The sequence below is a fragment of the Silurus meridionalis genome, chromosome 16, assembly GCF_014805685.1.
Source record: "Silurus meridionalis isolate SWU-2019-XX chromosome 16, ASM1480568v1, whole genome shotgun sequence".
NCBI lineage: Eukaryota > Metazoa > Chordata > Actinopteri > Siluriformes > Siluridae > Silurus > Silurus meridionalis.
In genome coordinates, this window is record NC_060899.1 from 16,256,954 (window position 1) to 16,271,953 (window position 15,000).

Sequence of the window (15,000 nt, forward strand, 5' to 3'; positions counted from 1 at the left end):
TTTTTTTGCGTAAAGTTCAACTTCATGCCAGGTATAAGGGTGTAACGGTACACGTATTTGTACCAAACAGTTTCGGTACGGTGCACATCTGTGCCAAATTCAATCCCTGTTTTACATGCGGAAAATAGTTATAATCTGAAAACATGAATAAATAATATTTTGTGTGTGTCTTAAATGAAGAAATTTGCTGTATGCTGAAGAGTATGCTGAAATATGTAGAACAGTTAAGTAGAACATATCTTTAGAAAGGCTATTTCTCTGTATTACCCAAATGGGGTCTAACAAATTAAACTATTAAAAATTTTTTCCATTTATTTAATTTTATTCAATCAATTTAATTTGTGCCAATTACACGCCTGTGCCGGGTTGTTGTGTTGTTTGCCCCTCCCACTTCTCAGGACACAAAAGTTTTTCCATCTTAACCCATGGTTGTTATATTGTGACATTATAACTACAAGTATTAACATTCGTAGTATTTACAAGCACATTGTTAATCGTGGCAGAAAATAGCTGAATAATTAATAATGTACACTAATTCGTTTCACAGCCGGAAGTTCGGCGGACGTGTACTCCTGAGCTCACGTGCATTAAAGTCTGGCCTCCGATTTATTTTTATTTGATTCGAAAGAATAGAAGCTGTAAGCGATTGTTAATTAGCGGTGTGTTTGTAAAGTTCAGACTGCAGTAAAATTGTCAATGGCATTGGCTAGCAGTAAAAAAAAACTCTTACACACACACTTACACACACACACATACGCAGGGTCTCTGTAACGGTTGTGTATCCAGGCCCCTCGCCAGGCCTTTAGCTATTCATCTCTTGTTCGCTGTCTCTCTAACTTAAACACATGCAGCTCAAACACTACACACACACACACACACACACACACTCTTTTGTCCGCAGTTCTGCTACAGCTAAAGCACGGGAAGTTTCTTTCCCTAAACCCTTTTTCTTTCCATGGAAGTGTTTAAGGTGATCCTAAATCAGTCTGTAAATGGATGACATGTTCTGCGTCTCCAAAAGGCAACCATGAGGAAAGGAGACATTGAGAATAGTTTTTCTTTAGCGTCACAGCCGAGCAGTAGAACGTCGTTTCCTTTATATTGTCTAGAGAACATTTAAATCATGAGATGTTTGCTTTCATTTCCAACAAATCCGTGGTAAGTCAGTGGTTTTCTGTGAGAGTTTCCGACCTCGCGCACGGCCTTGTGAAGCGGGCGGACAATATAGCGTGAAAGATATGCAAATCAGAAATTGTTGTTGAGGAAAAAAGGAGCAAAGGTGTCACGTAGAAATTTACAACCGATGTGGGGTTTTTCTGCAGGTCATTGGTGCGCATGCTAATAAGCTAAGCTGATTAGATTTCCGAGTGTAGACACCGAAGCACTCGATGACGCAACTCTGTGTTCTCCACAGACGCCTCGATCTCTAATGATAGACACAAAACCGCCGGAATAGCTTAATACCTCAGAAATAACAAATACATTTATGTCCACTATGACATTATCGGTTTCTTCTCCCTTCAGGTTTCAACACTTTCTGAGGCGATTCTTTCACCTTGCAGAGACATTTTCTAATTATTTACCGTTTTAATGAATCCCTATATGCATAATCCGGAGTTTTGTTGCTAATTGGTGGTTACCAGCCTGTAAAAGTTAACAGTTTTCCGTTAGTTTTCCCTCTGTCCCCACCCCCTACTTCAGCTACCTCTGAGAAATGCTGTAGCAGTAATAATCACAGTTTCAGTTTCTGTTTTGCTAATCACTAATCTCGCGTCATAGCTGGTAGTCATGGTAACATCACAGATCTTTTTCTTAGATATTGTGTTTATTACATTCATAAATATATCTAACGCTGCTTTTGTGTGTGTGTGTGTGTGTGTGTGTGTGTGTGTGTGTGTGTGTGTGTGTTTTCAGGTGGTAGGACTGTATCGTTTGTGCGGCTCAGCCGCCGTCAAGAAGGAGCTGAGGGAGGCGTTTGAGAGAGACAGCCACGCCGTCGAGCTGTCAGAGAGCAACTACCCCGACATCAATGTCATTACAGGTAACACACACACACACCACATATACACACTCAGATACACACACACAGTTGCGCTTCATGGCTAATTTTGAAAAGAGAGAGATTAGCTGAAGGTCAAAGGTCAAATCTAAGCTCACAAGTTTCTTTGTATTGCACTTTCTCTCTCTCACACATATACACACACACACACACACACACACACACACAATCTCGACCAACTCGTCAGTTTAATTCGGACTCGGTAACTTCCAGAAAAGGTCCCTGAACCTCTTAGGTGGAAGGGTACTTGATGTATGAGGAACAAATAAAAATGGGGTGAAAAAACTGGGAACCTATGATACTCCCTCACTTGGAAGAAGGACACACACACACACACACACATCACCTCCACTACTTCGTCTGTTTAATCCGAAAAGGTTTTGGAACGATCTGAAGTTCCACCGTGTGTCTGAGATACGGAACCGGAACTTGGAACTTTGTTGAAGACGTTCCAGAACTATTGAGGTGAAAAGGTGCCTGATGTAGAAGGAACAAATAAAGTAGGGTCAAAAAAAGTGAGGACCTATGACATGCCCTTATCCAGAAGGACACACACACACACACACACACACACACACACACACACACACACACACACACACGTTTTATCTTTTGGAAAACTGTGTTTCTGAATGCTGACTTCCATATGTTACCCACTTCCCCCATTGCTGTGTGTGTGTGTGTGTGTGTGTGTCTCCTGTAAAGACACAAAAAGTCATTAACAAGTGGCCTCTTTGTGTGTGAACACACACAGATGGTATTTGACTCACGCCTGCTGGATTAGCAGAGTGCTAACAGAGACAAAGCCACAGAGAGAAGGGGGAGGGGCAAGCCAAAAGTCAGGGGCACTGTGTGTGTGTGTGTGTGTGTGTGTGTGTGTGTGTGTGTGTGTGTGTGTGTGTGTGTGTGTGTGTGTTTGAGAAACACATTGGTCAAACTGTGAAAACACTTCTCACACCTGCGAGTAGCACCGCCACCTGCCTTCACAACAGTCATGACCTTGTGTTTATAAGCTCTGTGTGTGTGTGTGTGTGTGTGTGTGTGTGTGTGTGTGTGTGTGTGTGTGTGTGTGAAGCGGGGGAAGGGTGTTAGAAATAGTACAAAGAGAGCAGCCAAGCCATAGTACGTTAATCATTGACATTTACTTAATGGTGAAACACACACACACACACACACACACACACACAGCGGGTTATCAAGGTTTGTACGGATGTGTTTGTTGAAGGACGTGTCTCAAAGTGTTGCCATCACGTCCCGTTAAGAGGGAGGGCACGTCGCACACGTGTCACAGGGAAAAAGACAGAGAATAATAGTGTACTAATGTTAACCGTAATGCTAAACTTCTCGCGTCCACCTGCCGTTAATCAGAAAGGATGCGGTGTCCTTGGAAACCAGCCATTTCCAGGACAACGCAGGCGCGGAACCATACCTGAGTGGAGGAACTGTATATTTCTGTGTAACACATTTGTACGAAACGCGGTGTCGTGAAAGGATTGTAGAACCATCAGAAACGAGCCACAACTTTCCAGAATGTTCTGCTACAGTCCATCAGCTGATGCAAAAATGCTACAATTTTGCAGAAATTATGCAAAAAAACTAAGTTTGCTGAGCGTGAAAGAGCGAATTACAGTGTCATTTCGCGAGCTTGCTGCTACACTTACAACGGATGCTAACTTGCTAACAACATTTCATCTGCTGCCATCTGATACAGCATCTGCCATCTGATTTAGCAGTTAGCAAAAAGTGAGTGAGATTTTGGTTAGCCTAGCTTTTTGGAAGAAAACCTAACGATCCTCCAGCTTGCTAAATTAGCTGAAGCGTGATTTGTTTAGCGTTATATAACTTGGTGAAAAGTTAGCTCATGCGTTAAGCACCATGTTTTGCTAAGTGCTGAGAGCACTTTGAGGTGTGTGTGTGTGTGTGTGTGTGTGTGTGTGATTACCAGAGCCACAAGGCTAATCTTGGCCAATTCCCAATCAGATTTGATTAATGAACCACTATTTTGCTTAGCAAAAACAGTCCAGCATTGTGTGTGTGTGTGTGTGTGTGTGTGTGTGTGTGTGTGTGTGTGTGTGTGTGTGTGTGTGTGTGTGTGTGTGTGTTTAAAATGCTATTTTTACTCCAGTCATTCTTGATTCAGATCCGAACCCTGACTAGATTAGCTCTACATTTTGAAGTGTGCTAATCAGCGCTAGTCCTGTTCACTAGCCCTCGTTTGAGCTCGTCCGAGTCTCACAGCCTGTTTATCGTCTCGGTTTCACTCATGCAGAACTGATCACTCGTCTCAGGAAGTCTCGAGACTCTCGGGTTAGCGTTAGCGTCCAGGTCTCGGATCGAGTGCGGTGATTAGCGGTGTTGCGTTCCCGTCTGGCTCTGATTTTATGGAGCGACTCGGCGTGAGACTCCACGCTCAGGTGTGAAAAGTCGATCTGTCCATCCTGGGACAAATCCAACGTCTCTCAGATACACCACAACAATGAGTTCTACTCACACTGCCAAGTCTGAGAGAGGAGGAGGAGAAAAGAGAGGTGAAAAATGGGGAGGAGAAGAGTGGAGAGGCGTGGGGAAGACAGGAAGAGGGGAGGGGAAGAAAGGTGAAGAAGAGAAGAAAGGAGGAGAGAGGAGACTGAATAATGGATCAGCTTTATTGGAGATGATCCTGGTTGTAATTTGTCAGGTATCTCAGTGCCCCCTGAATTTTTTAATGACTACTTAATATTTTTTGCGATTTATTTTATAATTTTTTTTACTATAATGAATAAATGTCTAGAACTGGACATTTCCTGAAGTAAATATGAGTGACGTTTGTCAATGCGAAATTCGTCACCCAACACGCTTGTTTCTTCACTGCGGAGTGTCTGGGGAGGTTCTCCTTTCCGTTTCAAGATGTCACACTTCGATGTTCACTGTTACTTTCTGTGGGGGTGGGGCTAATAACATCATGTGACCTAGTGTGACATCACAATTTTACCCAGATATCAACACTCCCCATCATGCTGAGCATTTTGACACGTCATGTCAGTCTTTTGTGATTTCACATATTTCATTGGTTAATTCTCACGTGATGTCACGTGACATGACTGTGACTTTATAAAAAATATTTGTAATAAAGAACCTTTTGTTTTGTCGCTTTGTTGATCTTAAATCAGTAATCTCTCTCTCTTTCTCTTGTCATTTGTTCTTCTTCTCCTTTAGGTGTTCTGAAAGACTATCTGAGGGAGCTTCCTCATCCTCTCATCTCTAAACCTCTGTATGAGGCGGTTCTAGACGCCATGTCCAAGCGACCGCTGCTGATGGGAAGCGGCAGCTGTGAGAACGACCCGCTCGACTCGGACCATGCCGCGGGATTGCTCGAAACGCTGCCGGAGATCGAGAAGGTACCAGAAACCTTCAGGTTTTGGATTTTACACTTTTAGTTTTTCTGTAGAAAATGTTCTCCCACTGTTCTATTGCTGGTTTCTCACTTCAATCCATCACTTTATCTGCTTGGATGGATTTTGCTAGATAAGAGCTTGGAGGTCTTGTAGATTTGTCCATTGTCTCAAAGGCTCTGTATAGAACCCTACAATTTAGAGTTTCTCCATCCAAGTTTCATGTAGGACTTTTTTAAAGGCTAAGAACGCTTAGGTTTAGAGTGAATCCTCCTTAAAGAACCTTAAGCTAGTTCTTAAAGAGGAAATAGTTATCAATACTTTATTGTTTGTGTAACACAATTACCCAAAGAACCCATTTTCTACAATTGTACCACATTCCAATAAAGTTTAGACAATTTTATACAGGTTCTTAAGTTCTTCATCTTTTATAAAGAGAATACTGGAGTTTGTACCACACACCTTCAGAGTCATTACACCTAGTAGTTAGAAAAAGGAAAAAGTGGTTCTTTTGTGGTCCAAACTTCAAATCTTCTTTAATAACATCAAAGAAGATTTGAAATGTTTTGTTGCTTAATTGGAAAAAAATCTCATCAATATTTCGTTCATTCTTAAAAAGTTCCACTCGGAATAATTTCTAACAGGAAAAACACTAGTGAAACTTCTACGGGTTCCTCAGAAACACAACAGAAGACACCTTGAAGGTTCTACAGCTATCTTATTCCACCATGCTTGTTAGCAGTGTGTTTAGTTCTCTTGCTACACACTCACTCTCACCTCTTTCCTTCTTCTAGACGACTCTAAGGAAACTTCTGGACCACCTGAAGCGTGTCGCGTTGCATCACGAGGTGAACAAGATGACGTGCCAGAACCTGGCTGTGTGTTTCGGACCCGTGCTGCTCAGTCAGAGACAGGATGCTTCGGGTCTCGCTAACCGAGTGTTCATGGACTCGGAGGAGCTAGCCAGCGCGCTGCACTTTAAAAAACACATCGAGGTTCTGCACTATCTGCTGCAGCTGTGGCCAGGTAACAACACTCTTACACACACACACACACACACACACACACACACACACACACACACACACACACACACATATAGTGATAGTGCTGAAAAAGTACATTACATTTATGGCATTTGGCAGATACCCTTATCCAAAACGACTTACAACTGAGCAGGGCAGTGTTAAGGGCCTTGCTCAAGGGCAGCATGGTGAGATCCGAAGACCAATGCCTTCACCACTGAGCTACCGCCTCCTGCTAATAGCATGTTATTGGACACACATAAAACACAGTTGACTGGCTGCCAGTGGAGTCTGTATTCTGATTGGCATGTATAGAAGGAGTCTCCAGTGTCAGCTTTTCCAGCGTTTTCCGGAGATGAGATTAATTTAAACTCAAAATAAACGTAACTATAAACAGAAAAATTACATTTCGTTACAGATTATTGTTGTACGAGAAAAAAAAACATCTCGTGACTCCTTTTTATTTCCGGATATAAACACACAGCACTGAAACATCTCAGATCGAGTTTCACCTCTGTGGTTCATAGCCACTCGTCCATTCTGAAGCCTCTTTGATACACCCTCAGTTCCTTCAGTCCCTAAACATAGGGCAAACAAGATCTGCTTCCATATGGGAGATCAAACGGGCGTGGTAACCTTCTCCGTCGGCGTGGGGGGCTGGGTGGAGAGAGAGAGGGGAAGGCACGGAGGGAAATGTAAAGGAAACCGAAGCCATGGAGGTTTGAGACCACGCGAGGAATCCCGTCCCCCTGAGGCCAGCGTTTATCCTGAAGAGAATCTATGGTGAGAGAAACAGCTGCATGCCCTCAGGATTGCTTCTAATCCGCTTTGCAGAAAAGCAGAGACGACAAAGCCTGTCAGCGTAGCGACGTGATCCGGGTGTGACGCTCAATTTGGTGTAGGTTTTCCCCGACGTGAAGGTGGATGAATTCCCTGGATTCTGACTTTTCTAATTAAGAAATACGAGTGGTTTTATTAAGTTTGGAGATTCGCTCTGTTTACAAGAAAATACTTTATTTATCTACGTTTCCATACCATCAGCTTAAAAATAGTCCCCTTGCACATCAAATCAGTGCTCCCAGGGTTCTTCTGGAACGTGTCCTGGAAGTCTTCTTTTCGAAGCGTCTCAAACACCTCCTGCGATTCAAAACGGCAACCTTTGAGCTTCATCTTCGGGAAGAGGGGAAAGTCTGCAGGAGCCAAATCTGGCGAGTAGGGTTTGTGCGAAAGTTTCAGATCGAGTTGTTTTCCGTGTGAGGAGAAGCTCGGTGACAGAGTGCTCACGTGGTCAGAATCGCAGACGTGGTAATGTACGTGGTCAGACCAGCACCAGTTGCACAGCTCCAGATGTACACAGGATGATTTTTCTTTTGGCACACTGACTTATGAAGGTCGGTGCTGCCTGTGACTGTGCTTGCAGCTTTGTGCTGCCATCAAAACTTTTTGTTACCACCTTGTACTTCACGGATGGAACCCGAGCGAGTGTCTCCAGTATCACTGATATACACACATTTCGCTAATGCCAGCTTTGCACTCAGACTAGTGTAGCAATCCAAGCGAGCTCCTAACCTCTAACTAGCTCTGTGCTTGCCAGTAAGCTCTGCTACTTCCTTCCAAGCTGCACTGAAAGCTGAAAGATCTCAAGTTGCTGAAATCACGAGACTTTTGCATATTGGTTTAGGGGAATTCTGCGTGCAAACGTAACGAGGTTTACAAACATAATTATGCAGTTGTGCCAATTTCTGAGGTAAAATCCACATCAATGATGCAACTGCAAGTTCTAAAATTAGCTGATTGTAAGTGCACTAGTGACTAGTGGTGAGGATGTAACGTCAAATTTTTTCTCCGCAAGCGGTAGACGTCGAATCGCTATGCACAGTTAGCCGTGTCCTTATCGGCTACGTCCTCACTTCTTATCAGTCTCGTTTTGGCTTTAACTTTAGTCTTTTCTTTTGTCTATGAAAAAACGTTTAACATTCTGCTAAAGGTGCTATATAAAGTTAGCGTCCCTTGGCAGCACTTCCTGCAGGGAAAAATGCAATAAGCTCGCTCTATAATTACCCACATTCCTGACCTAACCTTTAGCCCTGTGCTTAGCCGCTTCACCCTGAGATGCTCAGGCCTTACCGCAATCCACCTCCTTGAGGGCGCGTTTCCACGGAAACGCACTCGGGGGTTGATGGGTGGTGGTGGTGGTGGTGGCAGTGGTGAAACAGACTGCAGATAGGTGTATAATTTTGTAGGTTTTTCATCTAAAGAGGATGTGGACAGTCTGGGATAGTTTAGCACAAAATGGCCGACGCTGAAGGAAGAAATAAAATGCTAGTATGTGTGTGTGTGTGTGTGTGTGTGTGTGTGTGTGTGTGAGGGTATTTTTAGTCTGTCAGAGCTACAGCCATGTGTGTAAGTGAGTGTGTGTATGGTGTATTCTATAACCCTGGATTGACCTTCTAAACCAACAGAGCAAACAAAATGTCTTCATGTTAAAATAAACCAAATTCGACGCTAATTTGCCAAGCAATGAATTTTATTTTTACTCCCGTCTCTCTCTAAACTGCATCAGACTAACGCTATTGCTAATATTGTCAAAATTCTTGCTAAAAATGTGTTAATATTGCAAACGTTTACCTCAGTATATAGCAAAATGACAAAGCTAACTTTAGCTAGACAAGCTCTAGAATCTATATTTTTACTTTGCCAATTAATTTTTCTTTTGACAAAAAGAATTCTAATAATGTGCTAATAATTTGCTAATAATCAATAATAAACATTTACCTCAGGATATAGCACAAATACAAAGCTAACATTTGCTAGAAAATCCTAAATATAACTTTACTAGCTCTTTCCTTTTTTCTATAACGGATTCACTTATGCCAATATGGAAACTATTGCTAATATTGCAATCATTCACCTCAGGAAGTAAAAAATCCAAAGCTAACATCTCTTACATCCATATTTTTTATTCTTCTAGCTACATTTTTTGGCAAACAGTATTCTGGGATGCGCCTGTTTAACATGCTAATGTTGTTTATCGGTATCAGCTACCATGATAGCTCTGAGAGACTAATGCTAATATGTTGGGGCTTTTTGCTAATAATCTGATAATATTGCAACTTTTACCTCAAATAGAAAAAAATACAAAGCTAACTTTAGCAAAAAAAAAAACCCTCTAAATCCTTCATTTTACTAGCATTTTTTGCTAAAGTATTCAGTAATCCCAATATTGTGGAACGTGTTGCTAATAATTAGCTAATATTGCAATAGTCTTGTGTATGGTGAAGCAAAATCTAAATCTTTGCTAACATTAGCTATTGAAATCCAAATTCTACAAAGCTAATTCTATTTTTCCGTGCTTTTTGCCTGCTAACTTTTGTTTTATTAATTTTTTTGCATCATAGTCCGCAAAATTAACACACGTTTTTTTTTCATTTTGCGTTTTCATTTGTTAGCAGTGAATCATAGCGATTTAACCTTTGTGCTGTTTGTTTTTTTCTGTTTTGTGTCAACGGCTTCCCATGTAGGCAGCGGCTAACGTGAGCGGCGTGGTTAGCTCAGCCTAGCGGGCTGAGCCAGGCAGGTAACATGAAGTGAAATGGTTTGGAACTGGTGTGGTTTGAGCTTTAAGCTTTTTGCAGGGAGAGTGGAAGAATATTATTAGCTTTGTATCAGGTACGCTAGGTTTAGAAATAATGGCATAATACGCCGTTAGCTTTTCCAGTTACCTCAGACTCTTCACCTCACAGAGATTTCGGGGGGGAAACAGCTAATTGTCTGTTTAGAAAATAACATGAAAAAGGAGCTTGTTTTTTTTAAAACAGAATTAGCATTTAGAATTGCTTCAGTTTTTGTGTGAGAAGCTTGTTTGAAAAACATTTCTTCTTTTTTGTGTGTGTTTTTGATGCATGTGTCTGTCCACAATGTATTCTCAGTTCTCTACTACACTAGCATGCTATCAGATCCGCTTCATGCTCTTTGGCTAATTTGTTTTTGCACTAAATATCCTTCCTTTCTTCCTTGTCCCTGTTGTTTCAGTTGCAGATGTCCAGAGCAAACCTTCATCTACTGCCATGGACCCCACGAAACCTCTGGCCCCGGTGAGGAGAAGAAAAGAGCGCCCCCAAGTGTTAAACCTGAGCGACGCCGAGCTAGCAGGAGTTCTGCGTCCCCGTCCCGGGCGCCTGGACAGTCCGAGCAACCGCTACGCCGGAGACTGGAGCGACTGCAAGAAGACGTACCTTCACCAGATGCATACAGAGGAGGAAGAGGAAGCCGACTACGCCGACGTTCCAAGCGAAGAGGAGAAGGACAAAGAACGGGTGAACGAGGAGAAAGAAACGCTCGAAAGTGGAAACGACGTCGAAATAGAAGTGGAGAACGAGCAAAAGAGCGACGTTCAGGAAGAACTTTTTGTCGAGGAACGACAAGAGAACGAGGACACGCCGTTGTTAAAGTCGTACGGTCGGATGCTAGTGGAGCAGGAAGAGCACCGAGCCAAAGAGCACACGTATCAGGCGTTTATGAAGATCCAGGAGATCAGCCCTGTTCTAAGCAACAGGGTGAACCTGCGAGATCTACAGGAGAGCATTGACGTTCTCATCGGCAACCTGGAGCGAGAGCTGAACAAGAACAAGCTCAATGTCGGGTATTAAACCGACCATGTCAGGTTCTGAAATTTCTCCATAATGACTTTGGTCTCTCAAACATCGCACTTGTTTAAACCCGCCCCTCCCACCCAACACACACACACACACACACACACACACACACACTACGGACCTACTGACATTCCTTACATTTTTGAGGCCTCCGGTTTCTTCTCGGGTTCCTCGTCATCTGGTCGGGTTTGTTACCTTTGCTCGTTATCGTTGCCACGGTATTTTTTTTCTTATTATTAGAAGAAGCTGTTGAGCCCTGAGGGGGCGGAGTCTGGTGCCTTCGCCGTGTAAAGGTGGTACTTAAAGCCGTGGCGAACTTTATTTTTGTTATTTTAACGAGGTACGGAAAAAATTATGTAACGTTACCCGATGCACTTACGGAAGCCAGCTGTTGGAGGCGGAGCCGGGGATTCGGGTTGTCCATTCAGACAACATGAAATACAGTCAGATGAATAGATCCTTATGCTAATCCTACAACAAACTAATATACCTTACGCTAATCCTACAACAAGCTAATATACCTTACGTTAATGCTACAACAAGCTAATATACCTAACGCTAATCCTACAACAAGCTAATATAACTTACGCTAATCCTACAACAAGCTAATATACCTTACGCTAATCCTACAACAAGCTAATATACCTTACGCTAATCCTACAACAAGCTAATATACCTTACGCTAATCCTAAAACACCACAAAAAAACCAAAGCCATTTGTACACTTGTAAATAAACTACACACCCCAAACGCTACCTACCTCCTGAAACCTGTCAACAGCCCTAAATTCTGGAAAAGGTTTGAAGCTAACCGTCCACACGGTGTCAAATCTGTACATATTACACCTCCCAAAAAACCCAGGAATTCAAACATGTGAAACTTGTCCCACCTGAAATTCTGAATCCCATTCACACTAAAAAGTAGCGTAAAATACGTCTCGATGTATTCGCTCAACAACATTTCCTCATCTTCAACGCAGCTAGCAAACGTTCGCTATACGTCTCTAAGTAGCTATCTGATGTTTAAGCAGTTTTAACGGATTAATCACTTACGCATGCTAACATGCTAATCGGTTAAATGTTGCTAACACTACGGTTGTTCAGTAAATAAAACCACCACGTTGGCTAATAGTTTTGCTAAAAGTGTCGCGCGGTCGCCCTGACGATCATCTCACTCGTTTTTTTTTCTGCAGATGTTCGAGTGTATTTTTATATCCAGCGTAAGCGTAAAAATTCATGCTAATTTTGTTAATGTTATTTAACAGTAGCAGGTGGAATCTACTGGAGATTAATCGCAGTCTGATGTTTGGGTTTTTTCTCCATTCTGCGAAGGAGTCAACATGGCGACTCCTTCACCATGTTGGGAAAATAAACACAGCTGGTCGTGTGTTTGATAACGACAGGTAACGTTTTCCTCTGCAGTTCGGGGAAACCGGTTTTGTTTTTGTTTTTGTCAGTATTTATCAGATGTGAGTGTAAATAGAATCGGAGTATGATATATATAAATATATTTTTTGACAGCTTGCGTGTGTATTTAAATGTTCCTCAGCTGCCTTGTAGCATTCAGGCTAAAAAAATAATACATTTTATAAATAAGGTAATGTTTTCTTTCTTGTTTGCGAGTGCAGGACGATTCGAAGCGCTACGTCACACGTGATAATAAAAGAAGACGACGTGAGGTTTTGTTCACGCGCTAGTTTTTTTTAACGCTGCACGGTCGAAAGCTTTACAGTCCAATTCGTGCGTCTGTATTTATGTGTGTAAATAGAGATTTATTTTAATGATGCTAATATCGGTTTGTTTGTTTGTTTGTTTTGTTCGGCAGCTGCTCGCACGCTTGTGAATTCGTCGTGCTTTTCACCTGCTCAGAAACGAGTTTCACATAAACACAACGGCTCACACATTAAGGTCACGGAAGAAAAGGTCAATGTTGGTGTTTTCCATGTCGACTTGCTCAGACACACAGACGTGATGCAGCGCGCTGGTGTGAACGCGCGCTGATTTAAATCCGGTTTCTTTGTGCCGGAATGTGAACGCCCCGGCACGCTTCGGTTCTGTAACGTTTTACTCATTCCTGAAAAACTGTGAGCTGGAAAATAATGCTGTTCTCTGACGTTGTTTTTTTGTGCATTTGGAATTGACAGTTTTTTTCAACACCGTAGCATTTTATATATATATGGAGAGAGAGAGAGAGAGAGAGTGCAAGCCGGTGTGTGTTTTTTTTTTTCGAGTTCTGTCCTCTATTGTACAGAGGATGAATTCAGAACTGATCCTGGGTCAGGTATTAGGGGTTCGTCTCAAGCGCATGGTGTTGGGGGGTTGGAAGTTCATGTACAGTGTGAGCTGCTCATTTTAGCGTCAAAACATTCCTTAATTTGCGTCGATTTTCGCTTGGAACAATTGTACGGTTGACTATTTTGTGTTTTGTTCTCGTCGGACGGCCCTAAAACGACACAACTGTCACTAAATCACATATACTTTGTACTGATACTGAAAAATATCTATACGTTCGTAATAAAGTATATATTTCATTTCTGAATCCTGAGTTTTTACTGAAATCTTTTATTTACAATCTTCAGCTGCAGTCATGACATGCTGATGTGAAAGATGATGTAATGCTTTATGCTTGTATTAATCACCACTACAAGTCATTCCAGGAGGAACCTGGAAAAGAACCAAACTTGTAAGAAAACCCGTCTTTAGCCAGACCCCGGATTTTCATTCTATGGATTGAAATGGAAATCCCCGGATTATGGACTGATGGAGACTCGAGTGCAGAAAGCATTTGTAGGATTCGTGGTCCAAAACCATCTTCCAAAACCATCCTGTTAGCACAATGAGGTGGTATCAAAAGGTTTTGAGACTCTGTTTACAATAAAGTACTTCATTTATCACCTTCAAAAAAGTCCCCTTGCACATCAATACAGCGAACCAAAGTCTTCTTTTCGAAAAGCTTCTTCTGCGATTCACGCTGGATCTCCACAACGGTGTCAAAACGGCAAGCTGGCTCTTCATCTCCGAGACGAGGGCGAAGTCCACAGGAGCCAAATCTGGCGAGTAGGGTGGGTGCGAAAGAAGGAGTGTGTGGATTTACATCCTTATGAAGGAAGGAAGATCTCCTTTCTCAGCATGCGGTGTGAAATGAAAGGTGAGTATAAGATAAGTGGTGATGAAGGAATAATGTGTTTGAGCTCCTGCAGCCAGAAACCAAGCGCTGAAGTGTGTTTTCTCAGACTGGCCTGATATCTGATACAGGACTGTCTGCCAGCCTGAACTTTTGCCCCTTTCTTCTTTTAGAATGCGAAAACAATCTCTCGCTCAGTGTGTGTGTGTGTGTGTGTGTGTGTGTGTGTGTGTGTGTGTGTGTGTGTGTGTGTGCACTTATAGCCCACCTGAAACATGCCTAGACCCACAGCTTCAACCACAAACAGTGGTGCAGTGGAGAAAAAGTGAAGGACTAAGAATGGAGTTGATCATTCGCTCTGAAGATCACGTTAAATAACACACAACTAAACAGGTCACTACTCCGTGGGGTCGAACGCCATTCAAGACACTAGCATGCCAAAAGTTTGTGGACACCTGACCATAAGATTCCTACGTGCTTTTTGTTTTAACGTCCCATTCTACATTTAGTTGACATATGCTGTTAAAATGAGCTCCACTCTTCTGGGAAGATGTTCCTATGGACTTTATGGAGATTTGTGTGGGATTTATTTAACTACAAGTGTTCTGATGTAGGTGCGATAAGGAGGTCTGGGGTGTAGTCAACAGGCCACTCAAGATGTTCCACTACATCCTATGGAAAGCAGATCTTTATGGAGCTGTCTCTGTGCACAGGGACATTGTCATGCTGGAACAGGTTTGGGTTCAAGTATATAGAAGAAAAAGGTT

General features: G+C 42.4%; 2 protein-coding genes across 7 annotated transcripts in view; one reads left to right on the top strand and one right to left on the bottom strand.

Annotated features, from left to right (window-relative positions):
* syde2 (synapse defective 1, Rho GTPase, homolog 2 (C. elegans)) overlaps window positions 1-13,640 on the top strand; it is a 30,532-nt gene extending 16,892 nt beyond the window's left edge. For both annotated transcript variants that reach the window (XM_046869057.1, XM_046869055.1), the window contains exons 4-7: window positions 1,915-2,041; window positions 5,255-5,436; window positions 6,225-6,456; window positions 10,488-13,640. In XM_046869057.1, coding sequence (XP_046725013.1) covers window positions 1,915-2,041; window positions 5,255-5,436; window positions 6,225-6,456; window positions 10,488-11,104 — 1,158 coding nt within the window. In that variant the 3' untranslated portion in view covers window positions 11,105-13,640. The remainder of the gene's footprint in view (window positions 1-1,914; window positions 2,042-5,254; window positions 5,437-6,224; window positions 6,457-10,487) is intronic.
* Window positions 1-15,000, bottom strand: part of dnai3 (dynein axonemal intermediate chain 3) — a 44,830-nt gene that overhangs the window by 18,245 nt on the left and 11,585 nt on the right. For 4 of the 5 annotated variants that reach the window (XM_046869059.1, XM_046869062.1, XM_046869060.1 and 1 more), the window contains exon 24: window positions 13,708-15,000. This exon is cut by the window's right edge. The exons of the other annotated variant lie outside the window; for it this stretch is intronic. The gene's annotated coding sequence lies outside the window, so the exon portion shown is untranslated. Of the gene's footprint in view, window positions 1-13,707 lie in introns of those variants that run through there. 5 annotated transcript variants of the gene reach the window in all.